At 40.0% G+C, this 18,935-nt stretch overlaps 1 protein-coding gene across 1 annotated transcript in view; it reads left to right on the top strand.

Annotated features, from left to right (window-relative positions):
• The window catches only part of LOC140577215 (inactive dipeptidyl peptidase 10), a 65,454-nt gene extending 46,519 nt beyond the window's left edge, over positions 1–18,935 (top strand). The window contains exons 11-25 of the mRNA XM_072697079.1: positions 1,469–1,592; positions 2,238–2,279; positions 2,534–2,638; positions 4,694–4,785; positions 5,208–5,255; positions 8,412–8,530; positions 10,912–10,959; positions 11,373–11,471; positions 11,636–11,702; positions 12,002–12,196; positions 12,904–12,958; positions 13,159–13,258; positions 13,345–13,403; positions 15,799–15,871; positions 17,257–18,935. Of these exons, the coding sequence (XP_072553180.1) occupies positions 1,469–1,592; positions 2,238–2,279; positions 2,534–2,638; positions 4,694–4,785; positions 5,208–5,255; positions 8,412–8,530; positions 10,912–10,959; positions 11,373–11,471; positions 11,636–11,702; positions 12,002–12,196; positions 12,904–12,958; positions 13,159–13,258; positions 13,345–13,403; positions 15,799–15,871; positions 17,257–17,474 (1,444 nt within the window). The 3' untranslated portion in view covers positions 17,475–18,935. The remainder of the gene's footprint in view (positions 1–1,468; positions 1,593–2,237; positions 2,280–2,533; positions 2,639–4,693; positions 4,786–5,207; positions 5,256–8,411; positions 8,531–10,911; positions 10,960–11,372; positions 11,472–11,635; positions 11,703–12,001; positions 12,197–12,903; positions 12,959–13,158; positions 13,259–13,344; positions 13,404–15,798; positions 15,872–17,256) is intronic.

The raw sequence follows: 18,935 nt of genomic DNA, 5'->3' as shown, positions 1-18,935 counted from the left end.
AATTATATTTCTCACATCCTCAGAGAGTTCCTTGCCATGAGGTGCCATGTAAAATATCCAGTGGCTAGTATGAGAGAATGCACAGATGGAACCTTGTAACTCTAACGAGTCACATGACACCAGGGAGGGACGCTCACTTGTGTTGCCAGCTTTTTAGACATAATGGTTGTGTGTTGAGTTATTTACAGAAGAACATTAATCTATACTCCTATACAGAGATGTATAGTAATGAAGTAAAACTACTTCACTACTGTACTTAAGTAGTAAAATGCTGTATCCAAACTCTACTGAAGTATAATTTTTTTTGACCTACTTCCACTTTTACAATCACATGAGTTGAATACTTTTACTCTTTTATATTTTTATGTGCTGCATCGTTACTCTTTACAGTTATAAAAATGGTACAAATCATTTCACACTCACATTATCACCACCACAGTGTTTGATGAAGCCGCCTCAACATAGAGCAGAACAAGCGATCAAGCTGTGACCACGCTTACTGCCGTTCTTCCTTTCACTCCGCTGCTGCATTGAGAACACTAATGCTAGAGCTTTGTTAGTTTATTTCAAGATGGAAGAACCACAAGAAGAATCACCATCTTCACCACCTTCAACCTCCAGTGATCATGGCACTAATCACTTTTATTTTTACGTAAGAAATACTTGTATGTGGCCTAATGACCTGAGATCTTTTAGTTGTAGTTTTGTTTACAAAGCCTCACTTAGGAAATAGGGGAGTAATAACTAAACTTAAATGCTCCCAGTCCCAGGTGAAACACATGAACACAAAATGAACACAAATAATCTGGAAGTCCTTATATGTCCCGGGATCGCCCTGGGGGAGTACTTTATACACTGACTACTTTAAGTTATATCCAATATTTAATGTTTTAATTGTTTGATGTTTATTGTTGCACCATGGGTCTGAGAGTAATGCAATTTCAATCCTATGTATGTCCTGTACATATTGTAGTTTTGACAATAAAGCTGACTTTGACTTTTGTGAGATACTGAATGTAGCACCAAAAAGGGTTCCATTATCAAGTTGAAGAAACTTTTTACTTTTTAAAACCCTTTTTTCTTAGAGTGCAAGTCAGTCAGTTGTCAAAGTATAGTCAAAGCCGTTTTAAACATAGTTTTTGCAATCAAAAGCAAAATTATCTTGCTATATACACCCCTGTATATAATTTAAAGGTTTTTTAAAGCAGTTTACTATAGCTTGAAAAGCATATGCAGTCAAAGTCTTGGATTTTTTGATTAATTATTTATTCTGAACTTTTATTAACTTTCATCCTTTATTTGTTTTAATAGCTCTTTTTAGTGCAATATTTTTTATGCCTTCCATTGCATTTCCCAGTAATCTCAATCTTCAAATCTTCAATTTATTTTGAATATTGCCTTTAATATGTTCCATATCCCTCTATTCATTGTCCCTTTATTCTCAATCTGTTTCTATCTCACCCTGAAGAGACAGCTATATTTCCATGGTAAGCTGGGTCAGTAGCACCCGCCTGGCCGTGCGCTGGTTAAACCGCCTCCAGAATCAGTCAGTTTTGTGTGTGTGCGAGGCCACAACAGGAGCCTGCTCAGAGGTGAGAAGGTCATCACTTTGCTCTACTGCAGGACACTGGGTGTCCATCTGTAAAGTGTCCATCGATTCCAGTCTCATTCTACATGCTACAGGGCATACGAGGGAATTTGGGGCTGCTCTGATGCAAGCTCAGCCAAATGTTACTCTCTCTATGAAAGGTTCAGAGGAAAGCGCTTAGCCTTAACTTAAAGCTCCCAATTTCAGTGCAGTCCAGCTTAACATTTAAAGGTCGCTCCCTAACAGTAAATTTGTGTTTGGCTGTGTGTCTGAGGCCTCTAGCAGTCCCAGTCTTGTGGGACCTGTAGGTTTCCTGCTTCAGCACTAGTTTTCTCTGTTCAGCTAATTAAAACGAGGTATGTTAGGGCATCCTAAACACAAAACTCTGCAGTGCAGAGAAGCCCCAGGGCTTCAGCTCTGTCTGAATACATTGCTCACTGTAAGTTTTCCATCAGCGCTGTCACAAGTGATTTGCATATTCTATAGCTAATGTTATAGATATTTGAGAGTGAGTTAGGTAGGTTTTAAAGTGTTGTCTTTGAAGATCAGCAATCTATTTTGTCTATTATATAACATACACCGTAGTCTGGCACCCAGATACAATTTTTATTTATAAGCTGTGATGCATTTTTCTATTTTATACCTTCAGAAACACAAAATGGCTGTGGACTTTTTGCAGAATCAGCAGCAGGTAGTTTCGATCTCTTTCAATCTCTCTCACAGGCCGTTCTTTCTATATTGTTTCTTTTTATATTGTTTCTTTCTATATAACCCTTCATCCCCCCTCTCTCAGGGGGTAGATGTACAGAATAATCCATTTTCAACCACCCTTCTTTTATTTATAAATGCAGTGTCCAACTGAGATGGTAATGAATTACATCAAAGCTGCATGTGTTCTCATTGATTGGTTGCTGGAGGGTATATTGATGTTTAGTTGTTTAACAGGAGGAGCCGTGGTTCTCAGTGGATGGCTCTCAGTTTTACCTCACTCTGCCTGCCAAGCAAGGGGCCCGTGGAGAGTTCCGCCACATTGCCAGCCTCCCTGTCCAGGTCTGTCGGACCAGTCATTTATTGCTGTTCAGCTATGTATATTTACTAACATTTATTTTATCTAAATGAATTAAAGCTGCAATTTTCACATTCTACCATATCCTAAATGTGTTCTATTGGATTCAGTGTTGGTGACTGGGAAGGCTATGGGAGAACACTTGGTCATGTTTATTAGAGCAGTTTAAGATGACTTTTGCTTTACTTTTTCTAGTTTCTTTATCTCTGTCGGGTGTGCCTTTTCTGCTTCTGTGTATCCACAATCATGTGTGTTCATCAGTCTTTTGTCTGGTGTTGTATGTATTTATTTAACAACCAAATGATAAAATTTTACCAATTACTAATTCCTCTTGGAGAAAGTTGGGACACACTCTGCCTTAATAGCCGTTTTTCCCATATGGCTGAATAATCTCAATTTGATGTTTCTTATTACGATCACTCCACATCACTGGTCTCGTATTTCCCCAAGTTCACAGTGGATTCTATAATGGAGGTCTTGCTAGGTCCTGCTGTAGCTCCAAACCATGATATTTCCACCTCCATGTTTCACAGGTGGTGAGGTTTATATGGCTTTTATGGCACCATGTCCTCTTTTACTGTGCCAAAAAAATATTCAGTTTTATTAGCAAATTTGGTTTATCAGCAAAATATATTAACTTTAACTGTTGGCAATAAAACATATAATCAACCATTTTCAGACAGAGTTGTTGCAGTGTTCCAAAGGAATGTTATCTCATTCCTCATGGCCAATGGCATCCAGTTCACTAATATTGTTGGGTTTGTATGCTACAACCACATTCTTCAAATCCTACCAAACTAATGGTCACTAGTGTTCAAATCAGGCAATTTTCCAGAATCTTTCAGGACTTCTTTCTCAAACTAAGTCTTGCTGTACTTTGAGGTATGCTTTGAGGCTATGCCTGCTTTGGGAACATTGTCCTGTTGCAAGCTTCAGCTTTCTCACAGAAGGCATGACATTTTCTCCTAGGATTTCCTGATACTTGATTCCATCAAGCTTCACTCTAGGCAGGATGTTCTTTTCAGCGTATACTTCATTCTTCTTCATGCCAGAAACATGTTTTTTCATCACAACTCAAAACAGAAAATCAGTGCTTAGTATGCACCTTACTATGCAAACTGAAACCTCAGTTTCAGCCTGCTGCCACCAAATCCTGCTGCAGGTCTTTTACAGTCACTTGAGGATTTTTGACCACCTTCCTCCTCAGAAGTCTAGTGGCAGAAATCCTCAGGAATCCTTGTCTTACTCTTCTTGCAGAAGGCCTCTAGATATTCATGGGTGGTCTTACATGCACAGCTAATAAAGGTCTGAGACCTTTCTAAAAAATAATCTGAGACTTTTCAGTTGACCACAGTCTAACAAATCCCTAATCACAAATGTCAGTGCTTAAATCCTGTGGTACCAAGCACAGCTTCGAATCAACAGATAACACAAGAAAGCTAGAAGCAGTGACAACCATACAGGACCTAAGTGACTAAGCAGACAATCACGTGAACAACAATAATCAGACCAAACATGAAAGATCGAAATCAATGTACTTCCCCTTTTGAGCAGACCATAGAATGCTGTGATACAGAGGTTGCAACAGAGCTAATTCACAGAAACAAGAGACTGATACGCCTCAGCTTATAAAGCCCTAGTCCCAGGTGTTCATTATCGGCTTAACGAGGGAAGCTGGCCGCAAAGCACATGGGCAGCTGACTTCCGGAATCCCGGTTCCTTATTTGGGCATGGGGGCGGAGTCTGGGGATCGGCCCGGGGGAGAGACAGACAATGCAGGACTGACAAAATGATACAATAGTTCAAAAGCATATGTTTCAAATCAATGTCAGGCACAATTATAGCCATTTGTAAATACAAAATAAGTAAAATAAATATATATATTTCCTGAAGTGTCCATTTTTCATCTCTGTATGCCTTTCTTTAAAGTTCTACTGGCTTTTAATCATTTTTCGACATACTCTTTCGCCATCCCTAATCTATGCTTATCTTCTCTTTCATTGTCTTTCTCTGTCTCTTTCTTTATTCTCTTCCTACAGCCTGCTCTTCCCTCTGCTTCTCCTCGCTTTCTTACGTCAGGAAACTGGGATGTAACTGCTCTTTGTGCTCTGGATGAGAAGAATGGTAAAATGTATGTAAAATATGCCTTACAAGAGAACATGTAGAGAGGATACTAGACGGCATAGTTACCAGCAAACAAAGCTGTTGTCACAACTGGCCGTAACTTCAGCATTAGTCCGCCAACCAATCAGCACGTAGCAGTAATGCTAGTGTTTCTTTTGCCCAAAACTTGTTTGGCATAGAAAAATAGACACAAATAGGTACTTTGTGTTGGTTTAATTAGTGAAATACATCATTTTACTTTCGAAAATTAAAGTGCGCTCATGGACAAGAGCTCCATTCATTTAGGACCTCTGGTTTACACAGTTTCTTTAATGGTAGTTAAAACTCTAAATGAATTTGCTTTGTGTCACTGATTTTTATCTATTTGATTTTTAGCAAAAACCTTATTATAAAATATATGTCAGGTCTCTGTGTATCCTCTCCCTGTAGTTATTTCCTGAGCACAGAGGAATCAAGATTTAGCAGACACTTATATAGGTAAGGCTCTGTCTCCTGTTCATAGTTTCCAGTTACTGTAATTGAATAATTCATCAACATGAGCAGTATTGCTTAGATGTTCTAAGGCTGATCATTGCATTGTGTAGATCAATATTATAAAGAGAGCACACTTTGTAAGAGGTTTTTATATCATTAATGTTATTATCATTAATGTGTGCTCATTTTGAAAGTCACTTCTGCATCGTTGGTTACTGTGTCATCAATGCCTTAAATTACAATTAGTCCTGCCAATGTGAGTATGGTGAATAGGGCAACAACTGTGTCATTTTTGGGGTTTCACTCTAAAAACATGTATCATTTTTGGGGTTTCACTCTAAAAACTAAGCTCAAGACAAGCTGTCAAGCTAATTCATTTAACAGTAATAGGAAAGATGATAGAGAAGGCAGGGAGCTTATAGAAAAGCAGTGTGACTCATGTGGATGTAAAGATTGTTCCCTAACTCATGAATAATGCCTCATAGTCACTCAGACTACATTTATTTATTTATTTTTACATAGTGTAGAATTTGGTGGCTCAGCGGTTAGAGCGCCAGGATATCGATAACAGGGTTGTGGGTTCGATTCCCGGGCTCGGCAAGCTGCCACTGTTGGGCCCTTGAGCAAGGCCCTTTACCCTCTCTGCTCCCCGGGCGCTGGAGTTGGCTGCCCACCGCTCTGGGTTTGTGTGTGGACTCACTGCCCCTAACACGTGTGTGTGTGTGTGTGTTCACTACCAGATGGGTTAAATGCAGAGGACACATTTCGCTGTACAGTGACAAATATGTGCACCTTTAATTTAAAGTGTAGATAAGTTGTAAATGTAATGCAGACCAGTTTATCAAATAAAATACATCAACATTTCTTTTTGTCCAACTTCTAGACCCTTCTGACAGGTTTTTATATCAATGGCTTCATTTAAAAGAATGGACACCATCTTTCTTCCAAAGAACCAAGAGACTTTGCCCACACCCTTTATCATAATATACATTCCAGAAGCCTAAAATATCTAGTTCGTTCAACTGCCTTTGTAAGTCACATGCCTGTATTCATCTGCTGTGTCTGGAATAGTCATAACCTTTTGTTCAGAATGGTAGCAAACTTTAAGTTGTTTTCACCATTAAATTGATCGTTAAATTTTAATCTGATTACTTCATTGAGGCATCTCTGTCAGTGTTTTGTTTAATTAAGCCCACAACACCTCTGGCTCAACAGTAAGATCTGGCATCCCAGACCCAGCCTCCTCCAAGCTCACTTCACAGAACTATCATTTAACTATCCCCCTAACCGTAGAACCACATCAAAGTCACTGGTAATGTTGCCCCAATGTCACTGTCAGTGCATTCTCAATGCCACCAGTTCTGTATGAACCATATGCAGTGCATCAACAATCGTAAATCCACAGTCATGTGAAAGAAATTAGGACACCCCAGGAAAGGACAATTTTTTAACATATTTAAACATATGGACATTTGAACAGTATTGACAGATGGAGGTTATATAAACAAATCAAACTGAAGAAATGTTATTTGAAAAAAATAACATTTCTTCATATAACATTTTTTCAGTTAATGATTTTTTTTTGTAAAATGTAAATAATAAAAGTGCAGTTTCCATTAGAGAAAAAAGTTAGTATACTCCCACATTTATTTCTACTTAACATGTCCAAAATTAGAATGGCAAGATCCAAAGGGCTCTCTGAGGCCAATGTCCACAAACAACTGTAAATATGGCCAGGTGGGTGAGGAGAAAACCTTTGCTGTTAAATAAAAATATCAGAACAAGACAAAGTTTGCCAGAAAACACCTGGGACTTCTGGAACAATGTGCTTTGGTCAGCTGAATCTTGTGTCTTGCCCCAATGTTTTTTGACAGCAAGGGTTTGCTACTTGCACAAACTAGTGCTGTCTCTTTCAGATTTTAGATGCTGTACTTTGACATCAACTGTGTCAAAAGCTACCTGTAGTTCCCATAATGACATTTTAGGTTGGAGGGTTCTATATGCATATTGCAGTCTGCTCTTGCTAGGACTTGTGAGTAGTTCTTTCACTTGTAATTTAATTTCAAGACAGTGGAATAGCTGATCTCTAATTGTTCTGAGATCTCTTTTAAAGCCCTTACCATATGCATCTACAACCTACATTCTGTCCTTCAAGTCCTCAGAGAACTCTTTGGATCGTGCCATGGGGATGCTACTACTTCAATGATCAAGAGCAAACAAGACTAAATGTCTGAGGTTTAAATATGACAGCCTCCTCCTAATCTTCCCTAAAGATGTTCTAATCATTTGTAGCTGATGTGCTGCAGCTAATTCTAATGTTAAACATATTAAGTGTCATGGCGAGTTAGGCCAGACGTGAAGGGATGAACACTCGCAGAGATGGAGATCGCAAGAGGGTTTATTCAACAAAACGAACATAAACACCAAGAGTACGAAAAACATGAGCAGCAATAAGAGGACAAAACCTTGAACACAACCAGAACATGACAACACAAATGGTGAACACAACAAACCTGGGACTGACAGGAGTTGGGAGCTGAGCGGGCACTAGAGCAGCACTCAGTACATAGACAAGGAGAGCTGGGGAACCAGCAGCTAGACCAAATGGCAAGACCGACCAGCAGCATGCTGCTGCAAGCATGGATCGCCTTGCTGGGGCGTGGAGCAAGCGAGCTTATTTGGGCGTGTGGGCGGCGACTTGGAATCACCCCGGGGGAGGGTGCAATTCAGAGTGCCTGCTATTAAGCAGTAATAAATGTGGGGTGTTTTAAAAAGTCATGTCTATTATTTTGATTTTATTTTTTAAAGACAAATCTTCAGTTTTATTTGCTTAGTTACATTACTTTAATTAAAACTGTATTGTTAAAATCTAAATGAAATGCCCATGTGCTTAAATATGTTTAAAAGGACAAAGATTTTGTCTTTTTTAACTTTTTTTGTCAGTTAACAACCTCAAGAGCTTACATTAGTCAAAACAGTAATTGCTGCAGCTTAAAGTAAATTGACATTTGTTGTTACTTAACACAAGAGTGGTCAGCTAAGTGACACAGGTATTGTGAAAAAATGTGCTGTTATGGTAGCAGGATTCTAATCGTAAAGTCAGAACTAACTTTAATAATCTAATATAAATAGATTTTGACGTGTGTCACTGTCTTGCAGCGCTGAACTTAAAGGAGTGTTCCATCGGCAATGTCTAACCTGCAACCTCTTTGAACGCTGTAGCTTCTTCAGAGCTGACTTCAGTCCCAACCAGACACACTTTACACTCTACTGTTTAGGTAGGAAATCACAAATCCACTCATTTGGACAAAAAGAGAATCCATTATAATACATTGCAGTATTTTTTTATAATAATACGGTAGATTAGGGTATGGTATTGCTCTCTTATTTTGCCTCTTACAATCCCAGGGATGCTTTACATTGGGAAAAGGTTTAAGGTTTAGAACTGTTAAAGGATGAAAGAGCAGTTACAAAGTCCTAGTTACACTGGTAATGTGAATTCCAGAGCTTAAAAGAGGAAGCACTGAATTACATCATAATGTCCAGTGCCAAAAGGTCTGAGGGAGAAGGAGAGAGTAAGGATGAAGAATCTTAGTAAGTTATGTAGGGGCAAGACCATGGCTTTGAAGCAGTTGTCTTAACAGGAAAAAAACATTTACATTTATAACTTTTGGCTGACACTTTACAGAGCTACTTGCATTGAATTGATGGTGTTAGGAGCTGCCCAAGGACTCACCTACCAGCATTACTGCATCATTATTTTAGTATTGCTGGGCAGGGATGTTAACAAATTATTTGACCAGTTTGACCAGTTTTGTCCCTGAGCAACAGGGTCAGTGGATGGACATACTGAATCTAATTAAGTGATAGTCTGTACTCTTACTAGTCTGTAAAAACGTATGTCATGGTTCAAGAGGATTAGGACTTTAGGAAACCAGCATTACTAGAGAAATTAATAACAACTCTTACCAAAAGTTAAACTGAATGTTTTTATACACTGCTCAAAAAAATAAAGGGAACACTCAAATAACACATCCTAGATCTGAATGAATAAAATATTCTAATTTAATACTTTGTTCTGTACAAAGTTGAATGTACTGACAACAAAATCACACCAAAATCATCAATGGAAATCAAATTTATTAACCAATGGAGGCCTGGATTTGGAGTCACAAAATTAATGTGGAAAAACACACTACAGGCTGATCCAACAAATGTCCTTAAAACAAGTCAAAATGAGGCTCAGTATTGTGTGTGCCCTCCACATGCCTGTATGACCTTCCTACAACGCCTGGGCATGCTCCTGATGAGGATCTCCTCCCAGACCTGGACTAAAGCATCTGCTAACTCCTGGACAGTCTGTGGAGCAACGTGACGTTGGTGGATGGAGCGAGACATGATGTCCCAGATGTGCTCAATCGGATTCAGGTCTGGAGAACAGGCGAGCCAGTCCATAGCTTCAATGCCTTCATCTTGCAGGAACTGCTGACACACTCCAGCCACATGAGGTCTAGCATTGTCCTGCATTAGGAGGAACCCAGGGCCAACAGCACCAGCATATGGTCTCTCAAGGGGTCTAAGGATCTCATCTCGGTACCTAATGGCAGTCAGGCTACCTCTGGCGAGCACATGGAGGGCTGTGCAGCCCTCCAAAGAAATGCCACTCCACACCATTACTGACCCACTGCCTAACCGGTCATGCTGAAGGATGTTGCAGGCAGCAGATCGCTCTCCACGGCGTCTCCAGACTCTGTCACGTCTGTCACATGTGCTCAGTGTGAACCTGCTTTCATCTGTGAAGAGCACAGGGCGCCAAAGCCGAATTTGCCAATCCTGGTGTTCTCTGGCAAATGCCAAGCGTCTTGCACAGTGTTGGGCTGTGAGCACAACCCCCATCTGTGGACGTCAGGCCCTCATACCATCCTCATGGTCAGTCAGTTTCTAACCGTTTGTGCAAACACATGCACATTTGTGGTCATTTGTGGTCATTTTGCAGAGCTCTGGCAGTGCTCCTCCTGTTCCTCCTTGCACAAAGGCGGAGGTAGCGGTCCTGCTGCTGGGTTGTTGCCCTCCTACAGCCTCCTCCACGTCTCCTGGTGTAAAACATCAGCCAGAAAGCATAGGTACTGAGAAGTGGTCTGTGGTCCCCACCTGCAGAACCACTCCTTTATTGAGTGTGTCTTGCTAATTGCCAATAAATCCCACCTGTTGTCTATTCCATTTGCACAACAGCATGTGAAATTGATTGTCAATCAGTGTTGCTTTCTAAGTGGACAGTTTGATTTCACAGAAGTTTGATTTACTTGGAGTTATATTGTGTTGTTTAAGTGTTCCCTTTATTTTTTTGAGCAGTGTATTTAATTATTTCTACTGAAAAAACTTTTCCCATTTTTTCCCATTGCTTTGGGAAATAGAGCTTGGAGATGATTCATTATTAGAGAACAAATAGGTAGTTTTCTAGTAGGCATCTACAGTTGTGACTGAAATGATTCAACCCCATAGCTGTTTTTCAATAAACCAAACAAAAATAATTTACTAGCTCAATACAACCAACATAACAAGAAGTTTTGCTAACAACAACAAATATTGTTATATTGCCCACCTCAGAAACACACACAAAAATAATTCTTCTTGTTATTTTTAATATTTATGATTGTAGGTCCAGGGGTTCCAATGGTGACTATCCACTGCACAAATGACCCCTCCCGTGAGTGAGGTTTTGGTTTATAATGTCAGTGTTTCCTCAATTAATTAAAGAGCTTTTTGATTTTTAAAGTGAAGTTAATTTCAGTAAGAAAGTTCTGCATATATATTCCTTTGAGTTATTATCCAATGCTCACACTGAAAAAATATACTAGATGAAATGAAAAATTAACTGATGTAACCACAAGATGGCGTAAGATTCTTGCAGAAGAGATTAAGTAATTAGTAATACCATTTATTGGCCTTCAGTGGAGTGTTGTAGGGATTATTTTTAGCTTGCATTTGCATTTTTCCATCAAGGCAAGACAAGATTCTAATGAAGCAAAATGCCTCTCCTGGGTCAGAGTAATGTTTGAGTTTAAAAAATGCCTCTGATATATTGAATTAGTATAATGGGTTTGACATGTCACGTTTCAGGATACATTGTGATTGAAGACAACAGCCTCCTTGCAGCATCTCTTGGCATCAAGAGTCTTCCAGAGACACTCTTCAAGACACTCTCATCTGACAGCCATGGTAAAGTTGTAATACATCTAATGTTTTACTGTGATTTAATTAAATAAGGTATCTATTTGCCAGTGATTTGAATATTGATGAGCTTGCATACATTCAGCAGCATTTTACAAGCAGAGCAATGTTGTGCTGTGTGCTGTTTTAACTACCTCTGTATGAAATTCTAGACTTGCATCTGAAGCTCTCCTTGCCTCCAGGATACGAGGGAAACTTACACCCTCTTCTCATCATGGTGTAAGCCTTCTTGTCTTTACACTGTACTTTATTTTATGTTTTGATGAATAATTATTGTATGGTAATTGACTTATGAATAATAATCGGCAGGGATAATGAGGAGATTAAAGTGTTTAAAATATGAGTGAATACTTGCTAATATTGAGATTATTTATGATTGCTCAAATTAACAAGTTAACATGCAATCTGTTAAACAGGGCCATGGTTAGGATTAGGTTTAGGTTTTGGGTTGAAGTTAAGTTAAGTTAGAATTAGAGTTCAGTTGCTTTCAATTTAATTTTTCTCTCTCTCTCTCATAGTGAGGCCAATCCAGGCAGTCAGACAATTACAGAAGAGTTTGCTTTGGGCTGGCCTCAGGTTCTGTCGAGTTTGCATGGGGTAGCTCTTGCCTGGGTGGACGGCAGGAGCAGAGCCTTGCGAGGCCAGAGAACCAGCACTATGGACACCCGCAAACTGGGGTCACTCCATATCAAAGACCACCTAGGAGTAGTAGAGTGAGTAAGTTTCATTTACTGTTATGAAAACAAGACACATTAAACTGTATGTTGCTATTTAAAGTAGCATAATGTAATTTAATCTTAAAATAACAGGTTCAGAATCCATTATGATGTTTCACTGAGCTGTAATAAGGAGATCAGCGCCTTTATTGTTTCTACTTTGACCTCAGTATGTTGCTTACTGCACTATGTAACTTTGGTGAACAAAGAGCAAATTGTGAATAAAGAGCAAATTATTGCTAGTATTTTCATGAACTGAATGAACTTAAATAATTAAACCACCCACAAATCCACTCTGGTTGGAATTTAAAAGGTTAGATAATGCAGATAATTGTACACCAACAAGGTGGACCCACCAAGGTTGTTAACCTCTTAAGCTGTCATTTTCATTAAATCCTAAAATTATTTTTCAGTAATTTATGGGAACAGTGTCTTTCTTAATGACTGAACATTTCTTTAGTCATTCTTTAGTGTAGACTCCCATGGTCTGCCAGATCTTTTGCTATTGATGAGCTAAATACGTTCTCTATTCTTAACAGTCTATTCTTATTTTGCCTGTCTGTCTAATTAATTTATTCTTAATTTATTATTTGGTTTATTTATTTTAGTTTATTATCAGACCCACCTTGGTTTACTTTGCTGACATTAATGCAACTAATACAGTTTAAGACACTGTTCAGAGTCATTAATTTGTATCTTTTTAGGTGGTTGACCCAATTGCCTTACATTGATGGTCGAAGAATTGCGCTATACGGAAAGGTACTACATTAATTCATTATATCCACAAATACAATTCATATAAACAGCTCTCAGGCTATAAATTACTTTTTTTGATCGTTACTGTGTTGTAAAATGTCTTGGATGGTTCTCACAATAGATCTGATTACTTTGTCAGTATGCTCAATACAGGCTTCCATTATAATGCTGTCAATTGAACAGGTGATTTTTTGTCTTAATAGGGATTTGGAGGCTATTTAGTCTTGAAGATGCTTACAGCAACTGAGCAGATGTTTAGATGTTCTGCCATAATGGCGCCTATCACAGACTTCAAACTCTATAGTGAGTTTCTAATACACAGCTGTACTAACTGGCCATAGTTGATTTCTTTTACAGTCGATAGACATATAATCCAACACTCTTTGCAGATGCTGCCTTCTCAGAAAGATACCTGGGCATCCCTGGAAAGGAAGAGCATAATTACATGGTCAGACATTTAACATTTATGTGTTAGTGCTTGTTTATCATGTTTGCATGCATGAACTACAGAAAATAATTTGCAGATGGACTTTTCTTTACCAGGAAAGACAAAGATTCTCAATTTACAGTATACTGTGATTAGGCCTTTAGATCTGTCCATTCCATTTTTCCAGGTCTTCTTCTAAAACCAAGCCTTGGTTGGACTTTGAGGTATGCTTGGGATCATAGTCATGTGGAAAGATCCGATGATGCCCAAGCTTCAGCTTCCTCATAGAAGCACATTTTGTCCAAGGATTTCTTAATACTTGATTGAATCTATGGCGAGTCAAGCTGAGCTATACTTAATGCTAAAAGGGCTCTTGGTGCGAATCGGCTTTTGACTATTCCCATCAAGTACGGAGGGGCTGGTCCATTCTTAAATTTGTAGGCCAGCATCAATGTTGCTGGCAGCTACAGGAAGCCAGTGAAGAGAATGCAGCAGAGGAGTGACATGGCTGAATTTAGAAACGTTGAAGACGACCCCTGCTGCTGCATTCTGGAAAAGTTGCAGGGGCCTAATGATGCGCAAAGGGAGATCAGCCAGAAGAGAGTTGCAGTAGTCAAGTCTTGAAGTGACGAAAGACTGACCGAGCACCTGGGTGGCCTCTCTAGAGAGGAAGGGTCAAATTCTCTGGATGTTGTACAGGAGAAATCTGCATGACCGAGTTACGTTTGCAACATGGCTTGAGAATGATAACTGATCATCCATGACTACACCAAGGCTTCGAGCTTCTGTAGATGGAGTGACCAGTGAGTTCTCAAAGGAGATGGCAAGATCGTTTTGAAGTCCAGCCGTCTTTTAAGTTTGGGGTGTTGGGCCGCCATCCAAGAAGAGACGCCAGCGAGACACGGCGTGCTGAGATGTGGGTAGAAACCTGTGTATCAGACGGTGGGAAAGAAAGGATGAGTTGAGTGTCAGCGGCGTAACAGTGGTAAGAAAATCCATGAGAGGAAATCAGTTAACCAAGAGAGGTAGTGTAGCGTGAGAAAAGAAGAGGACCAAGAACCGAGCCTTTTGGAACACCAGTGGAGAGACTACAATGAACGAACGTGTCCCCCTGCCATGTTACCTGGTATGAGCGTGTAAGGGGTAGCTCTAGGGCAAGGAGGAGGCCCCGAGTCACGCCAGCCAGTAATTGAGCCCAATTTACTGCACCTGGGCAGTAGGCTATATAAGCACACAGATCCAGTTGCCCCACTGCTGGATCTTTGCCTCTGGTTGAGTGCGTGTGTCAGTCACATTCCTGAGTAGAAGGCTGAGTGGGTGTCACTCTCCTTTGTGTGTTTCTCCCGAGTTTGTTTCCCTCTGTGTGAACCCCAAGTTTCCCCTCAAGTTCACTGTGTATGTGCAGTGTGTGTGTCTGTGTGTGCGTGTTAGCACAAATACACTTGTTTAGCAGAGGAAGGCAGGAGTGTCTGCCTTCCCTGGTGTGTGTGTTTGTATGTGTGCGCGCGCGTGTTTGCACACATACACTTGTTTAGCAGAGGAAGGCAGGAGTGTCTGCCTTCCCTGTAACTCAGTTCTCTCGTTTCTTTTGGGAGATCCTTTTGCCCTTAGTTTCCATTTTTCCTCAAGCTTTGCAAGCTTTGGGGCCCTCGGTCACGTGATCGTGGTAGCTCACTCAGTAGCGCACTGGCTCGCCAACACGGCAGCCTGGGTTCAAACACCCGCTGTAGGTGAGCACCACGTTACAGAGCATCCCTGCAGGTACGATGCAAACAATCGCCATGCAGAGCCGGTAATTCCAAGGCCGGCAAAGATAGACAGGAGGATCTTGTGGTCCACTGTGTCAAAAGATTGTGAGAAAGAGAGACAGTTGTAGATGGAGCATTCGAGAATCTTTGAGAGGAAAGAGAGAAGAGAAATGGGTCTGTAGTTGCCAATGTCCAAGCTGTCTAGAGTTGGTTTCTTTAAGATAGGGACAACTCTGGCAGACTTGAAGGTAGATGGTACATGACCTGAGAGCTGTTTATGATAAGAGATGAAAGGAAGGAGGTTTGGAGCAATAGCAATAGTTTGGAACAGTGTGGATGGAACAGGGTCTAGCAGACAGGTGGTAGAATTATTAGAGGTGAGAAGATGGAAGTTGTGACTTCCCCCAATTCCTTTCAGCAATTCTTAACTCTCTACAGTTGTTACTGAGAACAACTAACATGTTATATTAGTTGTGCTGAGTTTTTTTTTAATGTTATTGTTTGAATGATTTATTGCAAACATATAGCTAATACATTTTGTACATTTTCAACCTAATTTGCTATGGAGGTTGAATAATTTCAATGTAAACTGTATTTGGTATTGTCCTTGATACCAACAGATACATTTATTCAGCTAAATTCCATGTTTCTGTTTTATTTTTTTGCAGACAGCCTCTTTACTGGAAGATGTTCACAAGTTAAAAGATGAAAACTTTCTCCTGTTGCATGGCACTGCAGATGGTATATTCTTAAACACCAAAAACAAAATATATATCATTTACATTTAGAGCATTTAGCAGACGCTTTTATAGCTAATTACTATAGAATATCCATAGCTAGTTTGAATAGACTAAAATTCAAAGATACCTCCATGCTTAGATACTACTAAACACAAGTCAATATGGAGACCATAATACTCTACACTTCGTCCAAGTACTCTTGGAAGATTTGGGTCTTCAGTCTGCGTTTAAAGACAGCGAGCGACTCTGCCGTTTGGACACCCAGGGGAAGTTCGTTCCACCACTTCGGTGCCAGGAAAGAAAAAAGCCTGGACGCTGGTCTTTCGTGGGAGACCAAGTTGAGCCGTACTGGTAACTCGAAGGGCTCGAAGGACTGCAAATCTGCTTCTGACCATTGCCATCAAGTATGGAGGGGCTGGTCCATTCTTGGCTTTGTAGGCCTGCATTAGGGTTTTGAATCTGACGCAGGCAGCTACAGGAAGCCAGTAAAGAGATGGGCAGTCCAGCAGTTCACGGAATGTACAGCAGCTCTGACTTGCTGGGGTCAAGTTTGAGGTGGTGAGCCGCCATCCAAGAAGAGACATCAGCGAGGCTATGAAATGAGATGCCAGAAGGTGGGAAAGAAAGGATGAGTTGTAGTAGCAGTGGTAAGAGAATCCATGGGAGGATATTACTTTACCAAGAGAGCTTGTGTAGAGCGAGAAAAGAAGAGGACCAAGCCTTGTGGAACACCAGTGGACAGACTACAAGGAACGGACGTGTCCCCTTGCCATGTAACCTGGTATAAACGTCCTTGTAGGTACAATACAAACCATCGCCAGGCAGAGCCGGTAATTCCAAGGCTGGCAAGGACAGACAGGAGGATCTTGTGGTCCACTGTATCAAAAGCTGCGGAGGGGTCAGGAGAATCAGAACCGATGACAGTTTGGTAGATTTAGCTGCATGGAGCTTCTCTGTAACTGCAATGAGTGTGCTGCTTTGAAGCCAGACTGGTTAGGGTCCTGCAGGATGTTTATACTGAGAAGAGAGACAGTTGGTTATACACAGAACATTTGAGAATCTTCGAGAGGAAAGAGAGAAGAGATATAGGTCTGTAGTTGCCGATGTTCAAGCTGTCTAGAGATGGTTTCTTTAAGATAGGGACAACTCTATCTTAAAGAAACCTTGAAGACAGATGGTACATAATCTGACAACACAGAGCTGTTTATAATAAATTGGATGAAATAAATTCCAAAATTGTTTGGAATAGTGTGGATGGAACAGGGTCTAGCAGTCAGGTGGTAGGATTATTAGAGGTGAGAAGGTGTAGGAGGTCATATAACAGTGTTACACTTCTGGATGTTCAATAACCTTTTTGTATGTGTGTGTGTGTGTGTGTGTGTGCAGCCCACGTGCATTTCCAACACAGTGCAGAACTGTTAAGTCGGTTGGTGAAGGTGAAGGCCAACTCCACGCTGCAGCTGTACCCAGATGAGGGCCACACTCTCAGAGAAAAGCGCAGCATTCAACACCTTCATCGCTCCCTCCTTCATTATCTTCACAACTGTCTCAAGCATGACCCCTTGCTGGTTGCAGAAGAAGAGGAGGAGGAGGAAGAGGACTGAACTCATTAGTTCTGTGCTCCCCTCTGTTTTTCAAAGAGATTTAAAGGACTAGTGTCGCTCTTTTCATTACCACCTAGGGCTGTTTTACCTGCTGCAACTGCATGTGCCAGGAGAACTCACACCATTGCTGTTAGGTCTTGCCATTTGTTTTATCCCTTGACTGTGTTGGAGGCCAACATAAATGCACCAATTCTAACTGATACAGTGTTCTATCTAAGGATGCATACATTCAGTCAAACTTGCATTCTCAGTGGACAGCCTGTGAGGAATTAAACATTACCGTAATTCTTACAGTGACACCTTGTGGTAAAGAAATGCCACAGCAAAGGACTGGATTGCAGTGGCTGAGAATCACTGACATAATCTCTAAAATGTTATTATCTTCACAATGTTTTCTATAGTAGTATAGTATAGTATAGTATAGTTTAATCAAACAGAAAACTAAACTATGTTGTCTGACTGTAGCCCTTGTTATGCATGACAAAATAACTGCATGGTGAAGTATATTATGTTTTTTCATTGGCATGAACCAACAATTAGTCATTTGACTTTGTACATTACATACATCAACACAAACCATAGAGCTTAAACTATGAATGACAGACTTCCAAATCATTGTAATGCCTGCACGTATTCATGTGAGAAGGATGTAAAACCTGCACATAATCCTGAATGCTATGCAATGCTTTGCATTTGCCTCACTGTTGATTTTCCATCTCAATATTGTTGTATGGCAAACAGAAAGTGCCAAATGTAATTTACCCAAAATATTTTAGCTGTACTTGAGACATATTTTGAAATTGTTAAATAATTCTTTTTAGCATACATTATTTTTTTCATAATAAAAATTAACTTTATGCCCTGAATTCCCAGGCCATCCCAATCTTATTGGCCTGTTGGTTTGATTTTCTAAGGATGCGATTCTGCAGCATTGAGGCACTGAAACAGACTAATCACCCGAAACTAAAGTGCCACATTGCAGAGAAATACAGCAATAAAACAAACAGCCGCTGCCTACATGTTCTATGGCGCTGCCATTGAGTAATATGGACATCAGTGCTTGGCTCATGGCTCAGTGTGTTTTGCTGTATTAAAGATTTGTGTTTACTGCCTTTATGAATAGATTTAAATCATTTACTCAAATCCATTTGATTCTGTAAAACTGATCTGAGTAAATGTGTGGTCCCAACCACTGGTAAAAGTCACCTATTTTGCACACCTCTAACGTGGCCATTGTTTTATATAGTTTTCACATTGACTGAGACTTAGGATTATCACAATCTTACCATGTATGTCACCTTGTTTACAAAATAGAACTATTCTATTTGTTAATTGTGCAATACTTTCCTATAGTGACTGTGTTTTTCTGAAATGTATTTTGTCCTGAGCTCAAGAAAAATGACATACTTCATAATGCTGTCATATTATTGACAGGAAAATAGAATAAGAAAAATATATTAA

The sequence above is a fragment of the Salminus brasiliensis genome, chromosome 14, assembly GCF_030463535.1.
Source record: "Salminus brasiliensis chromosome 14, fSalBra1.hap2, whole genome shotgun sequence".
NCBI classification, from domain to species: domain Eukaryota; kingdom Metazoa; phylum Chordata; class Actinopteri; order Characiformes; family Bryconidae; genus Salminus; species Salminus brasiliensis.
Note: the sequence above shows the minus strand (reverse complement) of the source record. Positions and strands in the feature narration are given on the sequence as shown.